This window comes from Spea bombifrons, chromosome 6, assembly GCF_027358695.1.
Source record: "Spea bombifrons isolate aSpeBom1 chromosome 6, aSpeBom1.2.pri, whole genome shotgun sequence".
Classification (NCBI taxonomy): Eukaryota; Metazoa; Chordata; class Amphibia; order Anura; family Pelobatidae; genus Spea; species Spea bombifrons.
This window is the reverse complement of record NC_071092.1, coordinates 6,576,384-6,590,997: the sequence shown is the minus strand read 5'-3', so window position 1 is coordinate 6,590,997 and position 14,614 is coordinate 6,576,384. Positions and strand designations below refer to the sequence as shown.

General features: G+C 38.1%; 2 protein-coding genes across 3 annotated transcripts in view; both read right to left on the bottom strand.

Moving 5' to 3' along the window:
• Positions 1-4,154: 4,154 nt before the first annotated feature.
• Positions 4,155-8,257, bottom strand: LOC128500487 (amyloid-beta precursor protein-like). Of its 2 annotated transcripts, none has more exons than XM_053469649.1 (5): positions 7,895-8,257; positions 6,001-6,120; positions 5,700-5,762; positions 5,207-5,380; positions 4,155-4,595 (listed from the first exon to the last, which is right to left on the bottom strand). In XM_053469649.1, exons 1-5 carry the CDS (start codon positions 8,121-8,123, stop codon positions 4,570-4,572), a joined length of 612 nt encoding a protein of 203 aa, XP_053325624.1. In that variant the 5' UTR covers positions 8,124-8,257; the 3' UTR covers positions 4,155-4,569. The 2 variants fall into 2 exon arrangements, with proteins under 2 accessions (XP_053325624.1, XP_053325623.1); XM_053469648.1 differs by having other exon boundaries at positions 6,001-6,123; positions 7,895-8,255.
• A 1,196-nt stretch (positions 8,258-9,453) lies between these two features.
• Positions 9,454-14,614, bottom strand: part of COL7A1 (collagen type VII alpha 1 chain) — a 54,857-nt gene continuing 49,696 nt past the window's right edge. The window contains exons 101-117 of the mRNA XM_053469628.1: positions 14,533-14,577; positions 14,404-14,439; positions 14,074-14,109; positions 13,932-13,988; positions 13,697-13,768; positions 13,169-13,240; positions 12,756-12,791; positions 12,596-12,676; positions 12,076-12,129; positions 11,846-11,899; positions 11,476-11,538; positions 11,283-11,345; positions 11,036-11,152; positions 10,582-10,659; positions 10,188-10,241; positions 9,817-9,865; positions 9,454-9,549 (exon numbers count right to left, since the gene is read on the bottom strand). Of these exons, the coding sequence (XP_053325603.1) occupies positions 9,488-9,549; positions 9,817-9,865; positions 10,188-10,241; positions 10,582-10,659; positions 11,036-11,152; positions 11,283-11,345; positions 11,476-11,538; positions 11,846-11,899; positions 12,076-12,129; positions 12,596-12,676; positions 12,756-12,791; positions 13,169-13,240; positions 13,697-13,768; positions 13,932-13,988; positions 14,074-14,109; positions 14,404-14,439; positions 14,533-14,577 (1,029 nt within the window). The 3' untranslated portion in view covers positions 9,454-9,487. The remainder of the gene's footprint in view (positions 9,550-9,816; positions 9,866-10,187; positions 10,242-10,581; positions 10,660-11,035; positions 11,153-11,282; positions 11,346-11,475; positions 11,539-11,845; positions 11,900-12,075; positions 12,130-12,595; positions 12,677-12,755; positions 12,792-13,168; positions 13,241-13,696; positions 13,769-13,931; positions 13,989-14,073; positions 14,110-14,403; positions 14,440-14,532; positions 14,578-14,614) is intronic.

Here is a 14,614-nt window from a genome sequence, read left to right as displayed (position 1 = left end):
AACTGGCAGACACGAGAGACCCTAAGCTTACCGAGAAAGATTGCAACTAACATCAACTGTCTGAATCATGAGACCCCCAAAACAACAAACGAGTGACAAGAAGGGAGCAGCCATTTAACATTAAGGATCTTCCTCAGTAATAAGGTTACTCACCCTCAGATGCCACTGAGATTCCACAACCCCATTCGGAGTATGAGCTCTAACTAGCAAGCCCCCATACATCTTTAGTGTTATTTCCCATGGAATCCTTTGCTTACCGATCGGCTGAGCCAGTCGACTCTTTAAGAAAAGATGCAAATATTATCTAAATCAAATAAGGCAAATGTTCGGAAGCTCATGTATTAACCTTCTGTAATCATTGCCTACTTATAGCCAGGAACCTAAAATCGGTTGTTGTATTGAAAAGTGAAAAAAATGTACATACCGTGGTCGTAATCATCGAAGAACATGGTTAAAACGCGATTAAAACAATGATCTGTTTATCCTTTACGGGGCATTCTACTTGTGTCCTTATTGCTATTTTTTATGCTCAGTGTTCTCTGTACTTTGAACAATGTCTTGGGAACACTCCTGTTATCTCATTGACTTAGTCAGGAGTCAAATAATCAGAGAACAGAAGGCTTAACCCTTCACTCAAACTGTGCAGGCAATGCCCGTAGACTCAGGTAGGAGCTTCCTATCAAAGCATGAGGGAGCGGCTGTGATTCAGGAAGGATATAAGCTACTGAGATGCATGGAAGGTAAAGAAGTTTTGCTCAGATGAAATTGAACTATTAGAAGTTATGTGAGGAGGCATAAAACGATGGGAAATATGGGATAATTGTGAGCACCTAGAAGTCTCGATTAAACTGGCTCTTATACACATTAAAGAAGCCCAGGCTATTGGGCTCCATCTCAAGGCTATGTTCATCCTATGCCACCCAATGGCTGAAAATATACAGCGGTATGTGACCAAGATTTCACATCTATTCAGAGGAGTTCAATAGCATCCTAGAGCTATCGTCCTTGTAAGCAATCTACAAGACGTTCCAGGTTGAACGGAATCCAGGGTTAGGAATACAGAAGCCAATCAAATAAATTCCAGAATTCTTGTGTCTTATTTTACTTTCTATCATATACTGTATATCACGACAAACTGATCTTAATTTGGAACTATTCCAGTTTATGCTAATTCCTTCTTGAATAGCGGTAAATATCACGGGTATGACTCTGGGTAACAAACGCACAAACAATTCTGTAGTATATATGAAAAGAGTCCAGAACACGATGGGCACAGTCACGTTGGATTTTAATGGCTTTTCTCAATAAAATGAGCAGAATTTGTGAGAATTAAATATTCAAGAAGTTACTATTCCATGAAACCAGGCGACCTTATTGTTGTAATTATCGTATCACTATGTTGTAAAGTGTGCTTAACGGCAACTAGATAAAATAAAGCAGACAATTGGGTTTGTTTGAATGTAGGCCGCATCACAGTGTTACTTTTAGCCTGCAATTCCAAATATTATCACAGGAATCTAGAACAGGATTCAGACAGCTCTTCATGCAGATTATCTGGTATCGCTTCATCATTTTAGGTTTTAATTTGTAGTCCAGTTGTGGACTGCTGTCTAGGCAGCGTCGTCGGTGCAGTTTCTTTGGTGAGGAAATAATACCCTTTGTGCTACATTATACGAGACAGAATAATAGGCATTTGTTAACACTAATAAAGGATATTAATAGCATACGGCAGTGCATGCTGCTTTATGCTTTATATTGATGACTTTTTCATGCATGACGTAACACAATACAATGATGTAAAGCTGTTGGTTTTTTTGGATCTTAATTCGTTTTGGCAGGTCCTATACATCCTACAGGGTCTACCCCTTGGTCACCTATATGTCCAACAGCCTTGGTGTCTTTGTTTTACTTGCCTTGAGAAAACGTTACTTCTTAAATTTTACTGATGGCAGCATTACCGTGTAAGCAGGTTAAGCTGCTACTTAGGGCCCTACATTTGTTTAGCGCAAAGACCATCACCGAGACGTTCCCATTTTCCAGATGATGTAATAAATTGGAGCAATCATATCTAGGCTATTTTTTAGCCATTCATCTGATAGACAAGTCTCTAAATCTACGTCGCATTTTCATTTCATAGGCTCGATGATGCAGAGACATAGGATAAATGACAAAATAATGCTATAAAAAAGAAACAGCAGACAATATATTTTTAAATAAATCCCTTTTTATTTGTGAAAGAAGTGTTTAGAATTGTACTATCCAGTATTATCCCACTTAGTACCCAAAGCAAGTTTATCCTAATATACAAAGTAGACTGCAATTCTATACATTAAGACGTATGGTTAGATGCATTCACTTATCAGGGGTCGCTATGGAGTATGGAGGGCTAGCTCAGCCCTTCTTGCCGCAGAAGATGAATTGGGCTAGCCCTTCATAATACACAATAATATTAAGGAGTTGAATGTTCCCAAAAGGTTAGCGAATACACTTAATTTCATTTGGATTAAATAAATTGCAATTTTTCAGAAGTCATCATATATAATCCATACCATCGAATAATTCACCTAATTTTCCGTTTGAAAACCAGTAAGAATTTAAATTTGCTGATGTAATGAGAATGGTATACATTTTATTTTAGGTATAACTGACACAGTTTACTCAGATATTAACCAACATGTGTTTTCTTTTTTTGTTATTTGGGATATTTAATATATTAACTTTATTTAAAAATAGGAGATTAAAGCATTTTTATTTAAATGAGGACAAAAAGAAGCTTCCAAAAATTTAGGTTAAGACATTGGTGCATGTTTTTTTTTTTTTAGTATAAACCAATTGTACTTTGTATTTAAACTTGGTAGGGTAATAGATTCCCTGTTTTAATACTTAAACTGGAGAAAATAATTGATTGAAGAAAAAAAATATATGAGACTGCACAAAAAATCCCAATTTTAATGCAAGAGATTTATCTCAGACATATAGGGTCCACTTTTTAAAATAATTTTCTATATATAATTTCTATTTATAAAACTAACAACCAACACCGGAATCTTAAAAGGTAACTGGTGTTTATTCATCAGCAGCAACTAGAGACCTCTCTATAGTATATAAAGTGAATCTACATCACAGTGCTGCCACCTGGAGGAAGGAGGATGAAAGTGTGTCATACACAAAGACCACACATTCTGAATGTTTTATAGGTCCAAAAATGACAAGAAATGTCGAACAACCAAAAATAGTGTCTATTACACGTTTCTGTTTTAAATAGTGGCAATGTTTAAACTGTTTTTAGGTTTGTTTTTCTAAAACCTCTGTAAAAACAGCCTTACTGGAGTGCAATGCTTTTATTAGCTTTTTTGGTCTCAAAGAGTTTAAATTGATGCCTTACATTAGAAAAATAACGAAGCACAGAAACGTTTTAAATGGCAAAGAAACAATATATGAAATCAAACGTAAAACAGGTAGCAATAATAAGCTATATATGTTTTTGCAACGTTATTTCAAGCAATATGCTTGGCAGGAGTTACAATAGCACCATAATATAGTCCCTGATTTATTTGTTTTTTTTTTTTAATTACGGTTCTTGAACCATTTTAATATAAAGTGTTATAATAGTATATACTGAATATTTACATAAAAAACATGTGCTCAGACATTTTAACAACTCCTATTGGCAGCAGACCTCAGCACCTACTATAGACGTCAAAGTGAAATTTTTGTCAAGTGAACAGAAATGTCTCATTGTCTCCATTTTTCGAGAGCTATTATTTTTTTAAAGTTTGTGTATTCTGCCACATTTTGCAGACTTTCCAATGATAATATAGATGCAGAAAGACTTGACTGTCTCATAAAAGAATACTATAGGTGAAATATAAAACAACCTTCTGCGAGAGATTCTGTAATAGGCAGGTAAGAATTTCCACGTGTTCAAATAATAAAAGCAAGGGGGGAGGCACTTTTCTGTTACACGCGTCACTTCCTGGTTTGTCTGCATTCTCCTCAGGAAGTGCTCAAAAAATGGCAAGTACAATTAGAGGGTTTTAAGGCTACTATTACTTAAGCTACTTCTAATACTCTAGAGATTCAAGAGTTTAAAGGGACCAGGACATTAGGCACACACACTTGAAATACAAAAGTTGTTTTTTTTTTGCCCTAGATGTTGATTTGAAAAATAATTATTGATTAAAAAATGTTTTCCGGTGGGAAAAAAGGCTAATATTATCAATGAGACACTGATGGTAAAACAGTAGTTTGGATTTGGAGCTCCTCTGTGCAAGCCATGAAATGTCCTAATATACTTCACTTGATAAAACGTTCACTTTGGGTATAAAAATATTATTAAAAATAGCACCGTTTCTCTGCTACATAAAAACTGAACTCTACAGTACACCATGTAATACAAGTTGCATCTTTGGTGATTATATTTATATTAAAAATACACAAATATTTCCCAGATGGAACAACACAGGAACTTGATCTTTTGGACTTTGCAGCTTACATGGTTTTTCACAAACTAGGTGAATCTTACAAAAATATTACAATGTACATCATTGTCCGCGGTTTCGTAGGGTCTTAGCTTCCGTCTTGCTGAAGTGTACCTGCAAAAACAAAAGTTAAATGTATTTTAAACCTGGTGTTGATAAGTTCATACTGGGTCTGAGGTTTCAGCCTATATTAGTTTCAACGGCACACACTGTGAACACAAGATACCCTCCAAAAATAAGCTGTACACATGCTTCATACACACATCATGGGTCTCATCGTGTCTTCCTGGACATACATTGTGGGATTTCTTTTTCTCCTATGTTTTCCTGTTTCCCAAGTCTACTTGTGTTTTCCACGATGGACTTGGGTTTACAGCCCAATGCCAAGCAATGCCTCGAAAATTGCCCCAACAGACTAATTGCTATATCCCTTTTCCAGAAGGGCTTCTTCATGGTGGTGTCCTCTGCAGGAGCACAGCTTACACTTTACGGTCTTGCTACATAAGTAGCAGCTTCACTGAAAACAACATATTTGAGACCCAGACTTAGGAGTACTATTAATGGTTGTCCAACTATTACTGAACGTTGTGCGATACTTAACCATCCATTCAATGCCTGATCTCGAAATTCCATGCAACTGGATAGACCATTACATGATATGACAGACATCCTCATTATGGGCAATAAATGAAACATGAGAGATACTTGAATTGTTTGTAACAAACCTTCTTTCCGGTGAACACACTTAAGGGTACACAGCTCCATCTCATCAAACCGGTTGAGGTTTCCGCCGCATCCACTATATACAAACGGGCGACATTCTCCCACCAAGTGGTTATAATACCATTTCAAGGTGTACTTGTGACAGTCTCCCTCAAGCATGGGCAAGTGGCAGATATCTAGAAGATACAAAAGTGATATAACGCATGTAATTTATAAATGAAACAGTATTTTTTACAAATGTGTTATAACTTGTAGTGATCCTGAATAAAAAAAACACCTTTATTAATACTTTTAAAAGGGACAGATCTACCTACAAAAATAAATTTTAATGAATTTGACGCATTTATAGAATAGGTTAGAGATGCTTTGAGATTTCCTGAATTTGCCTAATTCATACCCAGCGTTTGCCAAAACTCAGCTTCCTACCAAAATCTGCATCCTTTGGTGAAAACTTGCCAAACACAGCATTACATGTAAGAAATATGTTAGTTTTACCCAGTTCCGGAGCCTGTCTCTTCCGACGTTTCTTTACATCAGATGCTGTCTCTACAGTCGTATCTGAAACAAGACAAAAGGAGCTGTTTTCAGTATTCAGAGATCACCTCTCCCAAAAATACAAATCCCCATTCAGAATTATTACAGGGTGCATTATCTTTATTATTTCCACATTTTAGCCTTGCTCATTGTCACTCATTTTCTGTTATATTTCTGTAATATGCAAACTAAACCCCAAAGCACACCACAAGGGATACTTCTAGAGCATTCTTTAGAACAAGAACTAACAGACAACACAGACCATCTGACAGCAGGGTGCTTTCCGTTCCACCTTCGTCCATTCCTTCTGTATAGTCCTCTACCGAATACACGTGTTCGTAATCGGGATCATTGGTGTTAACCACCACTTTCAGTTGTCTTCCTGCTGTAAATAAATCATGGCGGCCAGAATGAATAACACGGTGCTCAAAGACTGGTCTAAATGAACAGTGATCATGGTGGGATCAGAAAGACGATACAATGGGAAGATGCATTTCTCGTACAGATGTACACTACCGTTCAAAATTTTGGGGTCACTTAGAAATTACCTTATCGAAAGAAAAACTACTTTTGGCCATAAAAATATGAAATGGATCAGCATTTAATGTTGTAAATGACTATTGTAGCTGGAAACGGATGATTTTTAATGGAATATCTTCATAGGTATAGAGAGGCCCTTTATCACTCCCATCACCCCTGTGTTCCAATGGCCCTTTATCACTCCCATCACTCCTGTGTTCCAATGGCCCTTTATCACTCCCATCACTCCTGTGTTCCAATGGCCCTTTATCACTCCCATCACCCCTGTGTTCCAATGGCATGTTGCATTCATTGATCCAAACTTAAAAGGCTAATTAATCATTAGAGGCCCCTTTTACACACAGCTAAAAATTTCTAGTTGGAACCCCAATGTTTAAACGGTAGTAAAGCAGGAAAGAAGTGGTCCATTCTTTCTCATATTTTGAGACTGGATCTCATGTTGAAGATGGATTCTGAACATGGTATTTGGAACTCCGAATGAGTGATGAGAGCAGGACTCTAGAGGTAGCAGCAAAAGTGAATATCGGGCACAAGAACATGCAAGAGTGGATCTCTGTGAATATGCATCTCACACAGATGGGGCAACACTGAATTAACATAGATAGATCTGTATTCTGATAGAAGTGATCTAGAATCCACTAGAAATCTGGTTCTGCGCCATATAAAGCATCTAAGAAGAAACATCAAACAATACACAATACATTTGAAATACATTTCAAATTAAAAATAAAATCTTAGTTTTTAACTACCAAATTCATAGACTTCACAGACGTTAATAATATATACAGGACAATTCAATGCAAAGATATAGAGGTGTGTGCGGAGAATAACGGGGTAACATAACAATTGTTATTAACTTATTGGAACACATTCTGAAAAAAACAGAAGCCAGGACTAAGAATTGCATGCAAACTGACACAGACAACAACTATATTATGCAAATAAAATATATGTTAATGGTAATTAGAGAAAAACAAAAACAAAAGAAACAATGCAAAAAAAAATTAAATTAGTAAAATTAAATTATTAGTAAAATGCAATTGCTGGATGTTGCTTAAAATAAATAAAGAGGGGGAATTCTAGAACTCGTGGCAGTTTTTTTGCAGTACCAGCTATGGCCTCAGGAGGGCATCTAAAATTAATAGCAGTCAGACAGTCTACCTTGCCTGGATCCATTCTGTCATCCTTTGAATGTATCTGTCATATATGACATGAGTTATTGATTGAGTTTGTAACACTAGGAGGATACCCCGAAACCTAGAGACATGAAGGAACATCATGCTGGCCATGTTTCAAGAACATCTGTACTGGAGGATATGGATTTTTATACGTGACATGCCGGAATGATGTTATCTAACATTTTGGCCATCTTTTAGAACCGGAATGCTGTTTCTCGTACCGTATATATTGTTTTATCTGAAATATGTTCCAACAAACCAACAACAAAAAGCAGCTGTCTTAAAGCGAAAGAACCAAGTCCCTCTTCCCACGGTGAGCAAAGTCAGCAACACAAAGCGGATAGCAAGGTGGGTTCCGTGCGTGATCGGAGGCTTAAGCGGTAAAACCCACTACATCTAAACCACCTGCAGCCCCAGCACCTAAAAAACAAAACTCACCCTCTTCTTCATCAGTTTGAGAAAACTTTAGGGCTGGGACTGGGACGGGACGTGAGATGGATGAATACGAAGGGGGAGATGGATAATTGGAAAAAGTACCTAGGAGGTGTAATGACATAACACAAAGTTCAGACAGGTAGTCGGGCACCTTCATGTGGATCATCGTATGTATATTATGTGTCATATGTAGGGCTGCAATCAACGTCATGACTGGTGCATAAATAAACATATTTGTCGAGGTCGGATAAAGAATGGATGGATGAACCTGTCCCTAAGAATGAATGGTGAAAGCTCTGTATAGGTTTCTAACTTATACATAGTGGGGTGGATGTACAAAGCTCTTAACAAATATTTTTTCACCTCTCCCTATTAACTATGCAGAACAAAGGGGGCAACTTTCAGCAAAATGTGTTGGATTATCCATGAGCCCAAAAATATTTGCCGTTTGAGAATAGCCGATGTAGCCCTTAATATTGCATAGTTAACTCAGCGAGGAGGAATTGGTCTAATAATGTAGTGAAAAGGGTTGCAAGAACCAGGTTTAGAGCTCATTGCCGGCTACCCTTTATCACCAAAGCGATCTAGAACGATCACACTTCCGCCATCCCCTGGCTGTCCCCAATAGTAGCCCATTGCACAGCGCTGCGAAATATGATGGCGCTATAGAAAACAATAATTATAATGATTGTTAGCGGACTGAGGATACAAGTGTAAAGACTTGACTGCTGTTCTTACATTACGTTTGGGACCCCAAGAGAAATTCCTGGCTATATTGTAGATGCTATAGTAATAGCTTTTAATAACTTGTAACATTATCTGCAATATTATTTGTAGACTTATAGTGATGCCAAAAGAGGGTCAATATTCCAAAATTAGAATGGGCAAATTTGGATGTTTCTGAATGTTAACTGGTGCCTTTTATGATATTTCTTTTAAATAAATGTTTATAGACACGATCAGAGGAGAGTTTAACATGCAAGGGATTGGCATAGAAACATGCACTTGTCTGGACATTAGTACGGGATCGTGGGATAATGCATTGGGTTTCACAAAGAATTCGGAAAAGTCCATGCATGGGGTGAGCACGGGAACAAAAAGTCTGACGTCATACCATCAGGTGATACATCACTTCCTAGCGTATCCTGACAGCCTTATTATGATATAATTCAGTTGACAACATATGAAAGAAATCCAATAATTGGTGCAAGTGACTACAGCACTAAAGCTGATCTACTGGCAATAAAAAGATCATATTGTGCAAATCCTCCAGCTAGTTTGATGTCAGGGTTGGTGGGAATTGTAGTCCATACAGGTGCATATACCCTTTATATACTGTATGATAGGTGGCTATGACTTAACAGCCGATACCAGCAGAACTATATAACGCCTTTCTTTCTTTCTTTCTTTCTTTCTTTCTTTCTTTCTTTCTTTCTTTCTTTCTCTTTCTTTCTTTCTTTCTTTCTTTCTCTCATTCTCTCATTCTCCCTTTCTTTCTCTGTTTTTTCTCTTTCTTTTTCTTTCTTTCTTTCTTTCTTTCTTTTTTTCTCTCATTGCTTTCTTTCTCTCTCTCTCCTTCTCGCCCCTTTCGCTCTCTCATACACAGGCACACATATTACCCACAGGATCTACATGGATTGTCAACTGACCTCCACAGGCTGTAAAAAAAGAGAAAGAAGTGACAGTGTTACATGGGTTTACTCTCACATCTTCATCAAAACAGACAATACAGCTGGACAGTTTCCCATCCCAATAAGATATATATATATATATTATTTATATCCCAATAATAATAATCACTATGATGCAACAATATACCATGGATTGTTAGTACACCCCAGGTCAAATTGTTTATATGGCTATTGCTGGTAATAACACATTAGTTTGTAGGATGTAGGATGTACCAAGGTTTTGGTAAAACTTACCGCAATGCTGACTCATTTCTTGCTTCACATAGCCCCGGATTTCCTCCTCCTGAAGAAAAACAAAGTATTTCCATTTAGCTGCCCTAGGTCGAAAGTCAAAAATCTCTTTTCTCCTGCTTACTTGGTTCTGCGATAATCAGTGAACAAAGCTGCATCGGTATGATGTCATACCCTGATGCCCTCATTAATGTTGCAGAATGGCGGAGAGCAGATGTCCCCTGCCCTGATAACTCGCTAACTGTTCTTTTTAAAAACAGAATGCTCATTCAACCCACCCACAGCAGCCTTATAAATAAACAAAATGGCACAAAATGTTCAAAAATATTTACTCGCATTAACTTTTACATGGCAAAGAAGAAGGTTTAACTCACCGTCATACCCGGAGACCCCTTTTCTCCTTTAGTACCATCAGGACCAAGCATACCCTAAAATAAATATATATATAAATAAATAACAATTACACAAAAAAAAATTATTGGGTTCAATTGCCCACAAATTTACAATAGCTATAGACAGTATATAGATATAGTAGCAACTTCTATGTTTCTAATTTTATTATTATTAATTATGATAATGTATTATTAATTATAGGTTCACAACATGACATTAGTATGTTTTGTTGGTCTCCAAAGCTCCTTATTTCCAGTTGGCTGGAGGTGGTTTATGATCTAGATGACCACTGACCGCCTAGGGGTCCCTAATGGCTCTCTGTAAATTGGAGAGCTTTAGATAATATTTAAATGTATATGTAAAATGTATTCTCACCTGGTCTCCTCGCTCTCCTGGTATTCCCGGGACGCCCCGTGGGCCAGCAATTGACTCCCCAGGAGGACCCCTCTCCCCCTGAGAAATCACAACAATGCGCATGAACTTACTATTTTGCTTTGATATATAGCATATATTCACTATACTTATAGCCTCTCAACATTTAATATAGAGACAGACATTTCTTATTCGAGATTCGAGGCTGAATATTTTTCCTGTCTAGATTGTACAGTTTTCTTTTTTAATTACTAAATAATTAATTTAGTTTTCTGGAGTTGACTTTGAGTATTGGACTATTTAGCTCCAATATTTAAGCATGGTGCATGGGAGCATCGCAACCTGTAACTCTTAAAATGCTTGTTCTAAACAGGAATTGCCATGCATTTCTTAAAAAAAATGGTATGTGAGCAAATTATTTCTGCAAAATACCATGGGACAGATGATATATTCTTACCTTCTGCCCCTGAAGACCTTCAGGACCCTTGGAGCCAACAAGACCTGGAAGGCCGGGAGGTCCTGGAGGGCCATCAACTCCTCTAGGGCCAGGAAAACCAATTACTCCAACGGTACCCTGGGGACAGAGTATTATCAAATCAAATGCAAAGCTTAGAATGATATTTGTCACCTTTCCTTTATCAGAGCACTGTTTAAAATGGATCATAATAATATATTTTTGTACTGATAATTGTGAAAATACTCACCCTTTCTCCTTTTTCACCTTGATCTCCTTTAGCTCCTTGTAAGCCTTCCATGCCTCTGTCACCCTATGTAAGGTTATAAGAATCAGATATGCATATATATATATATATATATATATATTATCCAAGCTGTATAATAGACCCGTGTGCCATCTCTCTATCCATCATCAATGTGTACTCGTGTGCATTTAATTACCTTGGTTCCAACAAGACCCTCCTTTCCAGGCTGACCTGGTATTCCTGGGATTCCAGACTCACCCTAGAAATAGAATAAACCGCGATCAACTCAACAGAGTAGTTACAGTATCTTCGTAATAATTTCTCGTTACCCTTTGGTGCACCTCTTTATATGAGCCTGTGGACCAGCAGGATGGACCCGGTTTATATAGAAAAGCCATCAGACTTGTTTGGGGTGATAATAATAAGGGTTAATAATATTAAGGGTTTAGTTGAGGGACACTTCTTGTTTTATGATTCTGCTTCCCTAACATGGACTCTCCAAAGGTTCATTTGGCCAAAAGTTTGGAAATCTCTAGTACAGTTGATGCTTGTACGAGGTCACTTACAGTATCCCCCTTCCTCCCCTGAAGACCAGGACGACCGGGCATACCCGCATCTCCCTAATAAGAAAAATAAATAATGTAATCATTTCAAGGAATTCTCTAGACGTTTCTAAGACGTTCACTTTGATTCTTTATTAATCAGTAATAAAATAAAAAAGTAATATGGAAATACATAGTACATGGCACCATAATACCTTTAGAAAGTTGGTACAATAAAACCTTTCATTGGTTACCTTGTCTCCTTTCTCACCATCTTGCCCACAAAGACCTTTTATGCCACGTTCTCCCTGGAACACACATTACAAGAAAGAAAATGTATCGCATTTTACAAATACTGCAATCCCGGCGGTCAGAGAGCGGCGCATGTAAATGGTTTATTTCTATCAAACAGGACGTGTTTGCTTCCAACATGTTTGTTTACAATAACTGTATATCATATTTATATATAGTTCCCGATGCAGTAACACAGAAGAGAATGTGATACCAGGGCAGTGGGCAGCTAGGGAATAAATATGGTGGTCAAGACCTTTGGCAGCTATTGAATATGAGTAACTTGGACTGTGTAGTGTCAGGGAGGGTCTGAAGCTTGTCATGGCTTGATGTTTTGGGGGGAACCCTCATATATAGTCCTCCTGATGTCCTGCTATTTGCAGGTGAGGACCTTTACATATAGAGCGGGACTCCTGGTGGGCCTCTGCCTATTTTATGATGGATTTCCTGCAAGTGCCAGTCATGGGGTTAATAGATTCTCACCTTTGGTCCTCTCAGTCCAGGGAACCCCGGATCTCCCTTCTCCCCTCGTCCACCGGGCAGCCCTTCCTTCCCTGGCACACCCTGGAAAACCAACAGGACATTCAGACCCTGAGCTCACCAACCATGGACTATAAAATGACAGCAACCCAAAGCTACTTACAGCCTCTCCAGGTTCACCGGGTTGGCCACTTTCCCCCTGGAACACAGACATACATTGGTTATCAGTCTTTGTTAATTTACTTGGAACATTACTTATGTTCGCCCACACGGGCAATGGAATTATTTTAAAGCCTATGAACAAGCCTATGAACAGGCCTATGAACATGGCTTCTACAATGTATCTCTGCAACTTAAAAATGTCATCAATCTTTAGAGATCTTCTTCTGTCCTTTACAAAGAATCTGAGAAAACTGTCTGCACTAAAAGTTCTATATTGTAAAATTACACAATTTAGTGAAAAATGTGTTGGGACCTGCTCCATATATATATATGCACTTTGTAAAAGTACACCTAAGATGAGTACAGTAGTTACAGTCAATGGATTGGGCCGAGTAAAAATCAAAGTACTGTCACCTTTTGCCCTCCAGGACCACGAGCACCAGCAAAGCCTGTGGCTCCTTTATCACCTTGTTCACCTTTGACCCCCTGTTAAGAGAAGAATAAAGAATATCCCATATATGACAAATCATTGAATGTTTGGGCCCTTTAAATGGTATTTGGCAGAAGTATTGGTCGATCTTGAGCACTGCATCTGTCTGCCCTCGGATCATGAGAATTGTAGTTGATCAGCAGTTTTTGTGGACAGTTTTACTCCATTGCGCCTGCTTTATGGGGTGTTTTAGAGGAGTCATGAAAAACCCAAAAAAGCCAGATTTATATAAAGAATGCAGATATATAATCGAAATGCAACCCCATATGCAAGTATTTATTCATCATTGCTTATTTACATTTAGGGACTACAAACTGGTCTTAAAAAATCTTAGAAATCAACATTTAACCATTTGTTTCCCTTTAGTGCTGATTTGGACATAAATTTGCTTTACTCTGGTCACATGATACTCAAGGAATGGGCCGCTGTGATTTTTTTTAATGTTATCTCACCTTTTCTCCGTTGGTACCCTGATCTCCTTTATCACCCTTTTCGCCTTCTGAACCCTTAACGCCTCTGTCCCCCTGAAAGGGAAAACAATGACATATATGAAAAATACACGTCCGTTTATAAAACAGTTAACAAAACACAACTAATCACAGTAATTGTTCACTAATTAGAGATTCGTCTCTCTGGGGGAAGCAGAATTTACCGCCTTTCGGGCTACAATGTCTGCATCGGACATACCGTCTCTCCCTTGTTTCCCTTTGGTCCTGGTGGCCCCTCCACGGTCAGTGTGTCGCCCTGTATGGAGTAACAAAGTCAGACACATTGGAGCTTCTGCACCAGAAACCAGAAACTGATACAGGGACTTGAGCTTATTGTTTACCTTATCTCCTTTTATTCCATGGGGACCTGAGTCTCCCTTAAACAAAAAAAAAGCAAGAACCTGTTAATACCATATGGATAAAAGGTAATGAACTTAACGATCCAAGTCATCATGAAGTGGCGTGTAGACCCCTTGTAACTCAGGGCCCTCTTACTAAACCTGATTGTTACTGCGACTCTAAAAGGCGACCATTATAAGAACATTCCAGAGATGTCATTGTGCAATGCCCCACGTCCCAAATCTTAATAGGTTCATTTGTATACTTCTCTGATAATCATAAAATAACTGCAGCATCGTAAAGATATTTATATAGCATCTTGTGAGCCTGACCTTGTCTCCTCGCTCTCCTCTGTTTCCTGGAAGTCCCTAAAACGAAAAAGAAAAGGCAAAAATTAGAGAACAACCAATAGAACCACAAAATTTGACAATGTATCTAAAAGTAACACATGAAATACTTACTGGAGGTCCACGGTCGCCTTCTAGACCCGGACGCCCATCTTCTCCCTAGAATAATTGAAATATTAGTGGTCAAGGCGTATCT

What these genes read in the sequence shown, in the direction of transcription:
- LOC128500487 (XM_053469648.1), bottom strand. Translation starts at nt 8,123, where the DNA reads ATGTTTATTTATGCACCAGTCATGACGTTGATTGCAGCCCTACATATG. An exon ending in AAGCACCCTGCTGTCAGATG is followed by an intron (nt 5,763 to 6,000) that starts GTCTGTGTTGTC and finishes GTCTTGTTTCAG; the next exon opens with ATACGACTGTAGAGACAGCA. An exon ending in GAGACAGGCTCCGGAACTGG is followed by an intron (nt 5,381 to 5,699) that starts GTAAAACTAACA and finishes TGTATCTTCTAG; the next exon opens with ATATCTGCCACTTGCCCATG.